We start from the raw sequence: 15,098 nt of genomic DNA, 5'->3' as shown, positions 1-15,098 counted from the left end.
CATCATTAGCATTCATTTACCTTTTCTGTTATGATACACGTATATATTTTATGGTCAAAGCGATTAGGCCTACCTCTTTTTACTCTATCTTTAGAAGCTTTGTTGAATATCATCAAACAAATTTACATTGAGACATTTAATAATCAGTTTAAATTAGTGCTGTGAAAAATAACGCGTTAACTCAGTTAATTAAATTACAGGATTAAGTAGTTGGTTTTTTTAAACGCATTTAACGCATGCGCAGAATGAGCTTCCAATCCGTCTGTTGTTGGTCGTCTCGAACCAGCAGCACATCGGGACGAAAAAAAGTCCCCCTGTGTATAAATGCAGGGCTCTCAAGTGTCTGCGCGCATCAACAACTCTTCTCGGAGCTCTTGCCTGTCTTGAGAGCCCTGTAAATGTATATATGTGATTAATCATGATTAATCCACAGAAACCTGTGATTAACCTGATTAAAATTTTTAATCGTTTCACAGCCCTAGTTTAAATGCAATGAAAGAAACTAAAGGAAAAGAGAGGTATGTTGGCTTGTAAACATACCTTCAAGATAACACACATTAAGTACACCACGGGAACTTGCAACATCATTACTCTACCAGACATTTAGTTCAGTTCCATTTAATTAAATCAGTGTTTTTGTTCTACCTTTCAAGCAGCCCCTGCCCCAATGGCAGACCCTGTCCATTGGTATTGATTTGACCAAGTCACAGCAACATGTTGCACAGCTCCAAGCCTAATAAACACAAATATAAAACATCTGTATGGAAGTGCACAGCTTTTAATCAATTAATTTATATTTTAAAAGCTGATCGTGTGTAAAATAAACATGTGTCTGTAGACTGTAGTCGAGTATTGAGTACTGGAAATTGGAAATAGTCAATCAAAGTATAGGTACCCCCCAAAAAAGTACTTCAGTGCAGTACTCTTCTGACTGCTGTTATTAGTATATTTATTATTAAACCTTTATTTAACCAGGTGAAACCCATTGAGATTAAACATCTCTTTTTCGAGGGTGACCTGGAAAAGATATGAAAAACATAGTTAGAAACAAAACAGACATGTTTAAAGAAACTAAAAGTTAAGAGACAGAGTCATAACAGTAAATTTAAGTAAAATTGACCTGCCTCAATTTATTTCATTTTATATTTTTAACCCTCCTATTACCTTTGGGGTTAATTTGACCCCATTCAATGTTTAATGTCATTAAAAATAATTATTGACATCATTTTTTTTCTTCATATTTCATGACTTTTCCTAATTTATGGGGGACAACTGTGAAAACATAAAATTCACATGATGATATGTTTTGAATGTCCTGTACATAACTTGTACGCATCGGTGTTCTTTGGGGTCAATTTGACCCCAGGCTGTTTTTCACTGTAAAACATATAAGAACTAGAATGGGCACTCGGTAGAGTGCATACCTTCGCATATCACAAGATTGGGCATTGAATTATGAACATTTTGGCATTAGTTGCATGCCAATTGGACAAAAATGGATCGTGCTATGGTAAAAAAAGAGTTTGACCTTTCCATGACCTTGAGCTTGACCTTTGACCCGATTGATCCCAAAATCTAAAAAATGGTCCCCGGATAATAACCAATCATCCCACCAAATTTCATGCGATTCAAGAACATTTTGACCTGTTCATGACCTTTGACCTTGACCTTTGACCCGATCGATCCCAAAATCTAATCAACTGGTCCGCGGATAATAAACAATCATCCCACCAAATTTCATGCGATTCGGTTCAATACTTTTTGAGTTCTGCGAAAGATTTTGACCTGTTCATGACCTTTGACCTTTGACCCGATCGATCCCAAAATCTAATCAACTGGTCCCCGGATAATAAACAATCATCCCACCAAATTTCATGCGATTCGGTTCAATACTTTTTGAGTTCTGCGAAAGATTTTGACCTGTTCATGACCTTTGACCTTTGACCTTTGACCCGATCGATCCCAAAATCTAATCAACTGGTCCCCGGATAATAAACAATCATCCCACCAAATTTCATGCGATTCGGTTCAATACTTTTTGAGTTTTGCGAATAACACGCATACAAATAAATAAATAAATACATAAATACACGGCGATCAAAACATAACCTTCCGGCATTTTCAATGCGAAGGTAAATATCAACATTTTTATTTCTTTAAAGGGCTATTTAACAACAACAAACAAACATAAAGTACCTGACACTTAAACTTGGGAAACAATATTAATTCTAATCATTTTCTGGAGGTTTTAATTGCTGTGATCAAAAAGGGTAAAAGATGTTAGTAAATTTGAAGGTAACAGGAGGGTTAAACAGTAATTTATATCAGTTCTTTGAGTTTTAAATTCTTCTGCCATGTTCCAGGATGAGGGTGCAGAGAACACCAAAGCCCTCCAGTACATTCAGGTATATGAGCCAGCAGCGCCCCCTGCTGGACGTGGAAGCTACAAACACCTGCTGCCGGGGAAAGAGCCAATGGGAGCGAAGAATCAGCGACACTTCCGGTTTCACGTAGGAGACGAAATTACGACGCGAATGTCAGAGGAAGTGTTTCTGCTTTTAGACCGTTTTTAATTCATCACCGACCGCCGAATGAGCAGCGGCGACGTCCGCGCCGAGCGACGGTTTATGAGAGGAAGCTCAAGGTCGGTGTGTTTGAGTTAATTTGCTATTTAGAGAGAGCGTATAGCCTGTAAGTCCGAGCCCAGCGCGACATGACTGGGGCTTAAAGCTAGTTTTTATTAAACCGTTTATGTGTTACTTGTCTACAGGTTAGCTACATGTCAGTCACACCTGCAGTGACGTGCGGATAATAAGCAGCTCGTGCTGTTGTCACTGCTAACATGCAGCTGCATATACCTTTTATTATACATGCAGACACCAATACATACACATACTACTGTTTATTTTGCTCCAACGTCTTTGTATCCTTAAGTGTCCATGTATTTATTCTGTGATATTATTATTATGACTGTGAGCTGAATGTACAGTACACCCTAGGTGACAGAGAGGAGACGCCTTGTAGCAGCAGCATCCTCCCTGCCAGTCACGCAGTTACGTGTTGACATGGAGACCACTTGTCATCAGAGCATTGAGCAATTTCACGTTTGCCATGCATGCTTTACATGGTGTGGGATGCAGAATAAACTGGTTTAGAAGAGGAGCAACACATATGATGTAAACAAAGAAAAAGGACACAGAGAGGACGGATCAGTGACTCATCTATGGGGTTTCTGCACTCATTGAGAGATCACTAGGGGGGAAAGAAGGTGCACAGGTGTAAGTGATCAGAGTCCTGCTGTTGTTCATGTCACGACTCTTGAATAGAAACACAGACATCATTAGCAATAATATTTACAAGGCCTGTGCACTTCCTTCCTCAATAAATAAAAGTGAGTGCATGAATGTCCCAGGGAGTTCTGTCTCGTACCCTGAGAGATGCACAAGTAAAACAAATAATAAATATCAACCTCACAATGACTCAGGGTTGCAGAGGTCATTAGTTTGTATGTGTTAGTTCTTCTCCTATCACATTGAATATTTGTGCAACACACTTCAAATGTATGTTTTTTTTATTTTTATTATCTTATTTTATGACTACATCAAATCTTATGCTTTCATTTAATTCTGTTCATCGTAACATTACAGCTGATGCTTTACGTCTCTGTGGATCTCTGTATTCTTAAGCCAATTGGGTCCATTATTACAAGCAATGAAAACAACCTTGAAATTATATATTTTAAGATTTTCAAAGATACCATTTGGATATGTACAAATATTCCCCCGACGCCTTAAATAATATCGTTTGTTATATTTTAATGATGCAGTTTCGGCTTGATATTATTTTGAAATTACCCGCTGGACATAACGGACACATTGTAAACCAGATGTTGTCATTCATTGAAAAGAAAAAGAAGAAAAAAATGTGTTATTACTTTTAAAGGCACAGTATCTACATTCACCCTCTCTCTCCTTCCTCTTCCCCCAGGCTCCCGGTGCAACCATGCCCGTCTCTCTGCTGTGGGCGGTGGACGTGTACGGGCGGGTCTACAGCCTGTCCACGGCGGGCCAGGTGTGGGAGCAGTGCCGCGATGCCCAGATGGAGTTTAAGCGTGTGACGGCGGCTCAGCAGTGCTGCTGGGGCATCGCCTGCGACAACAACATCTATCTGAATGTCCACGCTTCTGACCTGCCCGTCCGCTACCAGGAGGAGACCTACGAGAATCAAGTGAGTCTCTTCTGGAAGAACGGAAACCCTGCAGGGTGTTTCTCTCACGCTCTCTCTCTATATATATATTTTTTTCTGTTGCTATTCTTTAATTCCTGCATCCACCATTTTGAGGACAAATTGAAAATGTGGCGTTCTCTTTCAATCTTGACATCCTCATAGAGCAGTGTCCCACTTCCTCTGTTGCTAACCACACACTGCCAGCTGTGTGTGTTCACAGTTTTAAAGCAAAATACGCCACACACAATCAAACTATACTGCACGTTGAATTGAAACGATTGGAACATTTTCGGACCATCGGGATGTACATTGGCTCAATACTGTTCACCACAAGTGCTCTTTATTTCTCAAACGCAGTGACATTTGGAAAGAAGGCAGTCGAGTCGCATCGTGGGCTGCAGCAGTCACTCGTCTGTCGCTCGTGTGTTCTCCAATCTCTAACTCGCCGTCTCTGTCCGTCGTCTCGTCAGCGGTGGAACCCCGTCGATGGTTTCTCGGAGCGCCTGTTGCCAAGCGACCGCTGGCAGTGGAGCGACGTCACGGGTCTGCAACACCAACCCCTGGACGACTTCGGGCTTCCCTCCACGAACTGGGAGTGGGAGGGCGACTGGCACGCGGATGAGAACTTTGAGGGAGAGCCCACGGAGAAAGGCGTGAGTGTCCAGTCATGCATTCCTACATTTCCCTGCTTCGGCATCAGTTTTCTGTTTTCTGGATCGAGGTGTTTGTGCGTCTGCAGGGATGGACCTACGCCATGGACTTCCCCGCCACGTACACCAAAGACAAGAAGTGGAACTCCTGCGTCCGACGCCGGCGATGGCTCCGCTACAGGACATACAAAGCCATGGACAGCTGGGCTAAGGTGTGTGTGTGTGTGTGTGTCTGTCTGTTTGTTCACCGTCGTCTCATTTCCTGTGTCTGGCCCACAGATCCCCCCACAGCAGACGAGTCTTCCAGATCCTTTCAGCGACATCAGCTGTGGAGGTTGGGAGATCAGTGACGAGCCCAGTGACCGACTGTCGCTGTGGGCCGTGTCTCTGCAGGGCAAAGTACAGTCTACACACACACACACACACACAGTCTTGTTACAGAAACAACTGCACTTGCATTGCTTGATACATTTCTCTTTCTCCCTCGCTGTCCTGCTTATCCCTCCTCGGTTATCTCGCCCTCCCTTTTCTCTCCAGATGTGGTTCAGAGAGGGAATCTACCACCACAACCCCGAGGGCTCTTTGTGGGAGGAGGTGCCTCTCCCCGCGGAGGTGGTCCAGATCAGTTGTGGCCCGGGGCATCTGATCTGGGCGGTCCTGTGGGAGGGGCAGTTCATTGTCAGGGAGGGCATTAGCAGAGACTGCCCCAAAGGTACACAGGCTGCCCCCGGTGGGAGGACGATGTGGCTCATGCGTGTGATGTGCGTTTATCGTCTGTCTTGAGCATATCGTTTCTTCCCTCGTCAGGTACCTCCTGGGCCGTGGTCGACTCTCCCAGTCCTGATGTGGCAGCCACACACGTGGCCGTGGGGATGAACGTCGTTTGGGCTTTGACCAAGGACAACAAGGTAAGAGCATTCTGTCATGAACATCATAAACGGTCAGCTACCTTTTTAAAAATAAAATAGTTTAATACACAGATGTGTGTGTGTGTGATGCTAAAGAGCGCTTCCTCCCTCCTCTCCGGCGTCGCCAGGTGTGGTTCAGACGTGGCGTGAACTCCCACAACCCTTGCGGCTCCGGCTGGATCAGCATGGTGGGAGAGATGATCATGCTCAACGTGGCACTCAACGACCAGGTGAGCCTGAGCCGCATGACATCACACCTCGCGTTCAGACCGCAAAGGAAGTAACAAAACGAGTACCTTCGTTTCTGCCTGTTACTTTAGCGTTACCGCGTGAAGTTATGGGATGTGGCCTTTTTTTAAAAAAGTCGACCTATTGTTTATCGCGTGTAGGTGTTGGCCATCAGCTGTGAGGACCGGGCGGTGTACTTCCGCCAGGGCGTGACCTCCAGCGAACTGAGCGGGAAAACCTGGCGGGCCATCGGCGTCCCCCGAGACGGAGACCGATCCCACTCCATTGCCAGCGCAAGCAGCCTGCAGAGGTCTCAGTGGACACACACACACACACACACACACACACACATGGACATGGACATGGACAGATTTCAGCCAACACTTTAGGGAGTGTGCTGCTCACATAAGTAGAGGAACGTTTACTATTTTCCTAGAGTCACAGTTTAATAACAAATCAAACATGTTAATATGATAATTAGCTGTAAATAATGCTGATTTAACATTTTAACAAATGTACTGTCATTTATATAATAAGACGCAGGAAGCAGTTATAGTACAAGACAGACCAGGGTCTTACCGGGACTAGAGTTATGATATGCTTAAGGGCGTGGCGACCTTGTGATTGACAGGTCGCCTCAGCGTTGTCCGAGTCTGGAAGTTGTCTGCATTTTCGTCCGAGAACTTTAAACCCTTTCACGGTGTGTTTTTCACTTCATGTAAGTTAATAAATAAAGTTACCTCCTCCCTCTCGTGTTCCTTCTGGTTGCAAAAATACTTGAAGATTCAAAACCGGAGTTTATAAACCCCCGGGCGACGCCACGCCCACTTATGTTACAGACATACGATTTCCAGTGCAGCCCCTCATGTCAATATTCATGCTCTATCAGACTCACGCCATTCCTCTTTCTCTCCCTCCGTGTCACAGCGCCGGGTGTTACTTCTCTGGTGAGGCGCGTGCTCAGTCAGTGGTGAGCGACGTGGAATCGGACGCAGAGAAAGGATCTCTGGATGGAGCCGGCCGCCTCGTCGCCCCCATCTCCTCCGTCTCCCCGGAGTTTGTCGGTGACCCGACGGATCGCCCCGAGCAACCTATAGACGCCCCCGAAGCCCGCATCCCCAAAGTCACCAGCGACAGCTTCATCTCTGAACTCGTCTCTGACCGAGAACCGGGAAAGAGCGCGAGGGAGGACGGTCCTCCGGGTGCGTCCGCACCGGAGGAGGAACCCAACCCCGGAGATGAAGAGGTCGAAGTCCCCCGTGCTGGCGTAGCTATCTCCTCCAGCCAGTCCGCAGTTGACCCCCAGTGGAGTAACGTTGACCTGGAGGAGGCGCAGGGCCAGCACGCCCAGACCGGAGCGGCGGTGGACTCGGCCGACACGTGCAGCTTGTCGTCGGTGGCCACGTACACTCTGGCCGCGGAGGACCCGTACGGCGCCGATGAGCACCCTCTGTGGGCGTGGGTCAGCGGAGGCGGCTGCTCTGTGGACAGCCACTCCCAACTCAACTGGTTCAACTGCTCTATGAACGCTTCATGTGAGTCACATGAAATGAATATCTAGTGAAAGCTGAAAGAAGCTTAATATCGAATCCGGGCTTTGAAGAATTTGGGCTTTTCTTGAGGTAAAAAATGAGATTTAATGACACAGCAGCTGCGCCTCATGTACTGTATTGTGGTGGTGTAACATCATTATGCAATAACATCCCACAACACACAGAGAGATGTAACATCTGAGCTCTATTTAGTTTCCCTTTCTGTTTTTAAATGTTTTGTTCTTTGTGTTCCTCCCAGCTTTGGTCCAGTCGGTCCAGTCCTTAAGTCTTTCGGTCACTCCGGCCCAGACGGCAGCCTGGAGGAGGCAAATCTTTGAGCAACTCAGTGAGAGGACCAAAAGAGAGATGGATAGTTTCAAACATTATGAACAAGCCATTGAACAGGTACTCGCCATGGAGTATCAGACGAGAGCTGCCCGACAGCAGGAGCTTCTGGATATAGAATCTTTGTGTCTTATGTCTCTCTTCACTTCTGTCTGCGGCGTTGCGGGGATGCAGTCCGTGTGGGTGAAGAAGGGAACCATGCAGTGGTGGAGAGACTGGAAGCCACACAAGTGGATCGACGTCCACTTTGCCCTGGAGCAGTTCTCGGGACCCGACGGCAACAAGGACGGCATCCTCTTCATCAACTACAACTTCTACGAGGAGAAGAAGGTGGGCTCGACGTTGTGTGGATTTGATCGACACAACTGGGGCAGTTTCATGAGCCTTCTCCGGGGGGGAAATAGTGGTTTTGATAGCGATGGAGACCTTTCACGATGGGATGAGTCATTTAAATTAATCGTACTGCTGTTGCTTTAAATCTCTACTGCTTCTTCCTTTCCCCTCTCTTCACTTCCCACCTACGTTTCTTCTTTTCTTCCACTCCCTCCAGTACCTGCATGCCTTTATCAACGAGGTCACCGTCCTGGTGCCGGTGCTAAACGACTCCAAACACTCTTTTGCCATCTACACTCCCGAGCGGACCAAACAGAGGTGGCCAATCCGATTGGCGGCGGCCACGGAGCTAGAGATGCACGACTGGGTACGTACGAGTACTCGCACAGCTTGTGTCATCCCAGAAAACCTGAATGGTCCTTACCAGTCTTCTAGATGATCTAGATCAGTGGTTCTCAACTGTTCTTCAGTGATGTACCCCCTGTGAAATGTTTTACCTGTTGACCAGCACAAAAAAAGTGCTAATTTTATGTAATACACAGCACTTTGCCATCAGTGTCTGATTTAATATGTACAATAATACAGTTTCTGAACCTTTGAATGGATGCTGATTACCTTTGCATTGAAAATGCCGGAAGGTTATGTTTTGATCGCCGTGTATTTATTTATTTATTTATTTATTTATTTATTTATTTATTTATTTGTATGCGTGTTATTCGCAAAACTCAAAAAGTATTGAACCAAATCGCATGAAATTTGGTGGGATGATTGTTTATTATCTGGGGACCAGTTGATTAGATTTTGGGATCGATCGGGTCAAAGGTCAAGGTCAATGGTCATGAACAGGTCAAAATCTTTCGCAGAACTCAAAAAGTATTGAACCGAATCGCATGAAATTTGGTGGAATGATTGTTTATTATCCGGGGACCAGTTGATTCGATTTTGGGATCAATCGGGTCAAAGGTCAAGGTCAAAGGTCATGAACAGGTCAAATCTTCTTGAATCACATGGAATTTGGTGGGATGATTGGTTATTATCCGGGGACCATTTGATTAGATTTTGGGATCAATCGGGTCAAAGGTCAAGGTCATGGAAAGGTCAACATCTTTTTTTTTACATAGCACGATACATTTGTGTCCAATTGGCATGCAACTAATGCCAAAATGTTCATAATTCAATGCCCAATCTTGTGATATGCGAAGGTATGCGCTCTACCGAGTGCCCGTTCTAGTTCTAAATATATTCAAACCAAATCACACATACCCCCGGGAGTGCCTTCACGTACCCCTGTTTGAGAACTACTAGCCCAGTTGCTCACGTAATCCTACCATTTCCTTTTGTATTGCCTTCTTTCTGTCTCTTCTAATCTCTCTCTCTCTCTCTCTCTCTCTCTCTCTCTCTCTCTCTCTCTCCCTCCACGACCCAATCTGCCCCCCCCTCCGTTCCCGATGTCAAGCTGGCGTTGTTGAGTGACTCGTGCTGCAACTCCAGAGGCATTCAGGGTCCTCCCTCCAAACAGGCCGCCTGGTCCGTCACCTGTAAAGGAGACATCTTTGTCTGTGAGCCCTCTCCCAGCCTGGAGGCCACGCCTTTCCCCACCGCCTGCGACCAGATGTAAGGATGAGAATCTCAGCCGCTTTTATAATAGTTGCCGTCTTGTTTTTTTTAAAGTATTCATCACACAGCCTTTTATGAAGCGCGTATCCCCGTGTGCAGGTTCTGGCGGCAGGTCGGAGGCCACCTGCGCGTGGTGGAGTGCAACAGCGTCGGCATCGTGTGGGGCATCGGCTACGACCACACCGCCTGGGTCCACACCGGGGGCTACGGGGGGGGCTTCTCCCAGGGACTGGCCAGCAGCACGGATAACCTTCACACACAGGTGGACGTCAAGAGCGTCTACATCTACGAGAACCAGAGGTGGAACCCGGTCTCCGGCTACACCAACAGGTAGAGTGTTTACTCCGGGCAGCGCTGAGGTTCAAGAGGGGGAAGTTTGTAGTTTCACTACTGGCGTTCATAAAATACATGTGCCTAGTAGTTTTTATAAACTGGAACTGAAATTGCGTCGACACCAAAGAAATGGTCACATTTAGGGACTGTGATGAAATTGCAGACTTAACATGTCATAAGGATGGTATGTGGCTAATACCGTGATACACACTGGCACTCTCTTCACTGTCCCTGTAGTTTTATGAGTTTTAGGCTTGTACTTTAGCACAGAAATGTTATATTTCTTTTTTTTCTCCAAAAAGCTAAACCTCTCCCATAACGCTGTGATTTGATAAACAAACGCTGACGTTAACACTGCAGCTGAAGTGTGTGTTGTTTTGTGTAGTTTGACTTAAAATACAAAGTCACACACACACACACACACACACACCCGACTCATTTAAAGTGTGTTTGTTTCAGAGGGCTCCCGACAGACCGCTACATGTGGAGTGACGCATCCGGACTACACGAGTGCACAAAAACAAATATGAAACCCCCCTCCCCTCAGTGGACATGGGTAAGCCACACACACACACACACACACACACGCACGCACACTAGGACAGGGACTCTAAGTGGGTTCCGTGAAAAGTATTGGTTCCTTTTGAAAGTGTTTCACTTCTGTACATGTTCTTTCACCTACCTGTTATATTGTTGTGAGAGATCCGTGTCTGGACAAAGGTTGATAATCGTGGCCCTGAACGCCCCGTGGTGATGTGAAAGCTGCCCCGCGGCTCACCGATCGCGTGTGGACGTTAATACTGCCGCGTTCACAGTGCGTCTCTTCCCGTATTTGCTGTTGACAGGTGTCTGAGTGGGCCGTCGACTACAGTGTCTCTGGGGGCACGGACAGAGAAGGCTGGCAATATGCAGCTGACTTTCCAGCGTAAGGTTTCATTTGCTTTGCTTTTTATTCTTTCAAACAATGCTGCCTCGTGTTTTAGATTTAATTTTAAATTTGTCAACTCTCCACACAGGTCGTATCACGGCTATAAAACGCTGAAGGACTTTGTGCGTCGCAGGCGATGGGCAAGGTACTCTAAAAAAGCTGACAGCTGTGTGTGTGTGTGTGTGTGTGTGTGTGTGTGTGTGTGTGTGTGTGTGTGTGTGTGTGTGTGTGTGTGTGTGTGTGTGTGTGTGTGTGTGTGTGTGTGTGTGTGTGTGTGTGTGTGTGTGTGTGTGTGTGTGTGTGTGTGTGTGTGTGTGTGTGTGTGTTTTCATTTTTTTATATTATAGTCAACACAGAGCCGATTTTGTAGACGGAGCAGAGAGAAAGGTCTGGTCACTGGAAGAAAATCTATTTGCGGATCAATCCATAAACAACACTAAACAGAATCACATGTATTTTTTCGCGATTATTGAATGTGTGACTAATGTGAAATAGCGAGATGTGCTGGACACAATAAAGGAAACCTCTCTACAAGCCTCATCATCTTTAAAAGCCTTACAGATAAGAGACCGTAAATATATAACTCAAAAGTTTTGCTTTAAAATTGTTGGTCTAATTTAAAGCTGCATTTTAAGAGATTTCAGTAAGAACAGATTTTTTAGTAACTTCCCACAGAGAGTGGAAACATAATGTAGAGCAAGGTAACACCAGTAGCTAAACTGAGGCTATTGCCCCAGTGCATGCTGGGAGGGCTATTGTGATCTTGATCAGCAATCATCCAATCATATTAACACTGATCGTGGTTTTTAAAATGTCAAAATAAGAGCGTACTGTTCAAAGTAACACTGCAGCCACACGTTACATATAATATATTATATATTTTTTAAATGCACAGATATTGTGATTCGGGGGCACCTGTGAGCTTTGTGACTTTCCTCCTGCACAGGAAGAGTAAACTGACCAGCACAGGACCGTGGCAAGAAGTCCCGCCCATATCCCTGATTGATGTGACCATCGTGCCGTGTGCAGCCCGGAGCAGCGTGGACGTATTTCCTCTGTGGGCGATCAGCAACAAGGGAGACGTGCTCTGCCGACTGGGAGTCACCACGCTGACGCCGGCCGTGAGTCACATCTAATGCACAAATTCAGACAAACGGGTTTGACGCCCGTTGGGCGAGTCACCCGTAAACGTTCATTCCTTTTTATGTCTGATTCGTGTTCGCAAAGATCTCATCAGAAGACGTCGGCACTTTAAGAGGAATCAGTTGTTCTAACGTCCTCTCGTTGCTCGCTCAGGGATCCTCGTGGCTCCACGTGGGGACCGACCAGCCTTTCAAGTCCATCTCCGTGGGGGCCGCCAGCCAGGTGTGGGCCATCGCCAAGGACGGCTCCGCCTTTTACCGAGGGTCCGTCTCTGCACAGAGCCCAGCAGGTCCGCAGGAGAAACTGTGTGTCGTTCATGCGTCTGTCCGGTCGAAAAACATTCAGATTTACTTAAAGAATGAGCAGAATTAAGGGTGCAGGACATGTCAGCTTCTGATCCTGTTGTGTCTCCCCCTGCAGGAGACTGTTGGTACCACATCCCCTCCCCAGGCAAACAGAAGTTGAAGCAGGTGTCGGTAGGGAGGACATCCGTCTACACCGTGGATGAAAACGGTAAAACAAATTGTATTTAGAGCTTTCCCCCTTATGCAAACATATTACATTTCAAAAAGTAGATCCCTGATATTTATGTTCCTTTGATTTCCTGTCCAGGTAACCTGTGGTACCGCCACGGCCTGACCCCGAGCTACCCTCAGGGCTCCAGCTGGGAACACATCTCTAACAATGTACGCAAGGTCTCTGCAGGGCCTCTGGACCAGGTCAGTACCGGGACAACCTCTCTCCCGGTTAACCTCCTGTTGTCACTGTGAGCCGTAGATGTGATTGCGATGGCCATTATATTAGTTCTATCAGCACATCTGTCGATTTCATATTCTATGTCTTATCAAATGTGTGTGTCATCAACAGATGAATCCTGAAGAGATTATAAACAACCCTTTCCTGTTTTTGATGATTGTTATTATTGTTGTTGTTGTTGTTGTGGGCTAGGTGTGGATCATAGCAGACAAGGTGCAGGGCAGCCAGAGTCTGAGCTGTGGAACAGTGTGCCATCGACTCGGGGTCCAGCCTGTGGAGCCTAAAGGACAGTCGTGGGACTACGGCATCGGGGTGAGGCACTAAGGGACTCTACTGTATGACTGTCATTAAAAAGTCTGAATCTTAAATGTTGTATTTTATTGTTGTTGTTTTGTAGTAGATTGCAGGCTGATTGACAGGAGGACGTTTAACCCTTTTTTTGTCTGCTTAGAACCAGATAGCAAATCTGTTTACTGTTTCTCTCTCCCTCCCTCTCTCCCTGTCTTTTAGGGCGGATGGGACCATATCACAGTGAGAGGAAACTCCATGGAGCCGCAGCGCGTCCATCTTCCCTCTCTCACAGCCCCGGCTCCTCCGAGCCCCCTCCCTGTCAGGAACACGGAGGTCAACGACGACGCTGTGGGATCTTAGACACACACACACACACACACACACACACAAGTATGTGTGTACTGTACATAGCCACCTTAAACCATATTACTTTTGTAGAAATATGCAGTTTGTTGTCTGTAGTTCTCATTTGAAGGTACTTCAACTTTTAACCCTGGAGTAGCAGCAGTGATACTCTGACACAGGAAGTCGGGCCTTCTGGACTTTCAGAACAATCTTAAATGCTGAAGACAATTTATAGTCCACTTTACTCAGCTGTTCTGGCATTTCTGTCTCATTTGTTTTTCGGTCACTGACATTGAACTTGATGATCTTAATGCATTTAATTTTATTTATTTATTTATTCATCAAGCCGTGATATTTCTGTCGGGTTATGTGTATTGAGTACCTCAAGTGTGGAAATCAACGTGCAAGTGTGAAGTGGGGTTTCTTTTTTCTAAAAAGGGGAAGAAATGGTGTACATCAAGTATAGTTGCTCACAGGTCCTGATCACTGGTTCTATATATATATGCTATATATATAATATATGCTATATATATATCTATATATATGCTATATATAGATAGATATATATTATATGCTGTATATAATATATGCTATATATAAATATATATAATATATGCTATATATAATATATGCTATATATATATATATATATTATATAATATATGCTATAAATATATTATATAATATATGCTATATATATATAGCAAGCAGGACGACGTATGATGCAGGCATCACAGGCTGCTAATCTGCCTCACGTGTATTCTTTTCGGCCACAGACTGCAGTGTGTGTCGTCCCCCCCCCCCCCCCCCCCCCCCCCCCGTTGGTTTCTAATCACACAGCTTCCTGGTAGGACGTGTGAAGCCTTGTTTGGGGTGTATTGCGTGCAACAATCCAGACAATTGTTTGGAGCCAGAGAATCTAATTTAGAGCGGTGGAACCCGGGCGAGAGACAAGCGACCCCAAAACAAGCTTTTTTCTGTTTTACTGGTGCAACTGGGACCCTGACATCTTGTCGACTCGTGAACTCTTTGAAAGTGTTCCCGATGACTTCAGAGCACTCTTTGAAGTCATCGGGAACGCGTCTTCTGGAGCCAGCTTGTAGCCTCTGTAACGAGACCTGCTCCGGCTCTATTTACCCGTGGTGGTTGCGGCTTGCCTTTGGTTTTTATAAAGGAGTTAAATGTTGTTTTCTAAAGAGTGTACCTAATTGTTCTGTTGTCTTGGAGTATGTGCAATGGTTACCAATGTAAATAAGGGTGGATTACTTGTAGGAGTCTTGTTGTTGAACCTTCCTCAGGATAATATTTGCGTCTACTTCCTGATGGTTGTGGAATGACTACGCAATTAGAAACACCCCCCCACACTATATTTTTGTTATCAGTCTGTAAGATATTAATATTATACAATGAGTATAGTAGTTGCTGCAGTGATGAAATACAACCGTTCAGGCATCCTTTATGT

At 45.5% G+C, this 15,098-nt stretch overlaps 1 protein-coding gene across 1 annotated transcript; it reads left to right on the top strand.

Moving 5' to 3' along the window:
• Nucleotides 1-2,538: 2,538 nt before the first annotated feature.
• Nucleotides 2,539-14,822, top strand: tecpr1a (tectonin beta-propeller repeat containing 1a). Its single transcript, XM_056430007.1, has 24 exons — nt 2,539-2,644; nt 3,988-4,227; nt 4,698-4,880; nt 4,967-5,089; nt 5,157-5,276; nt 5,415-5,589; nt 5,685-5,785; nt 5,914-6,015; nt 6,175-6,323; nt 6,941-7,548; nt 7,805-7,950; nt 8,065-8,220; nt 8,441-8,590; nt 9,680-9,837; nt 9,940-10,170; nt 10,633-10,729; nt 11,019-11,098; nt 11,190-11,246; nt 12,048-12,222; nt 12,398-12,533; nt 12,665-12,757; nt 12,857-12,963; nt 13,193-13,312; nt 13,511-14,822. Exons 2-24 carry the CDS (start codon nt 4,003-4,005, stop codon nt 13,649-13,651), a joined length of 3,633 nt encoding a protein of 1,210 aa, XP_056285982.1. The 5' UTR covers nt 2,539-2,644; nt 3,988-4,002; the 3' UTR covers nt 13,652-14,822.
• The last annotated feature ends 276 nt before the right edge of the window (nt 14,823-15,098 follow it).

The sequence above is a fragment of the Pseudoliparis swirei genome, chromosome 13, assembly GCF_029220125.1.
Source record: "Pseudoliparis swirei isolate HS2019 ecotype Mariana Trench chromosome 13, NWPU_hadal_v1, whole genome shotgun sequence".
NCBI lineage: Eukaryota > Metazoa > Chordata > Actinopteri > Perciformes > Liparidae > Pseudoliparis > Pseudoliparis swirei.
The sequence above is the reverse complement of the archived record's forward strand: the minus strand, read 5'-3'. Positions and strand labels throughout refer to the sequence as shown.

Excerpts from the sequence above, each read along its gene's own strand:
- tecpr1a (XM_056430007.1), top strand. The coding sequence starts at position 4,003 with ATGCCCGTCTCTCTGCTGTGGGCGGTGGACGTGTACGGGCGGGTCTAC. Across the intron at positions 8,221-8,440 it reads ACTTCTACGAGGAGAAGAAG|TACCTGCATGCCTTTATCAA; the intron begins GTGGGCTCGACG and ends CACTCCCTCCAG. Across the intron at positions 10,171-10,632 it reads GTCTCCGGCTACACCAACAG|AGGGCTCCCGACAGACCGCT; the intron begins GTAGAGTGTTTA and ends TGTTTGTTTCAG.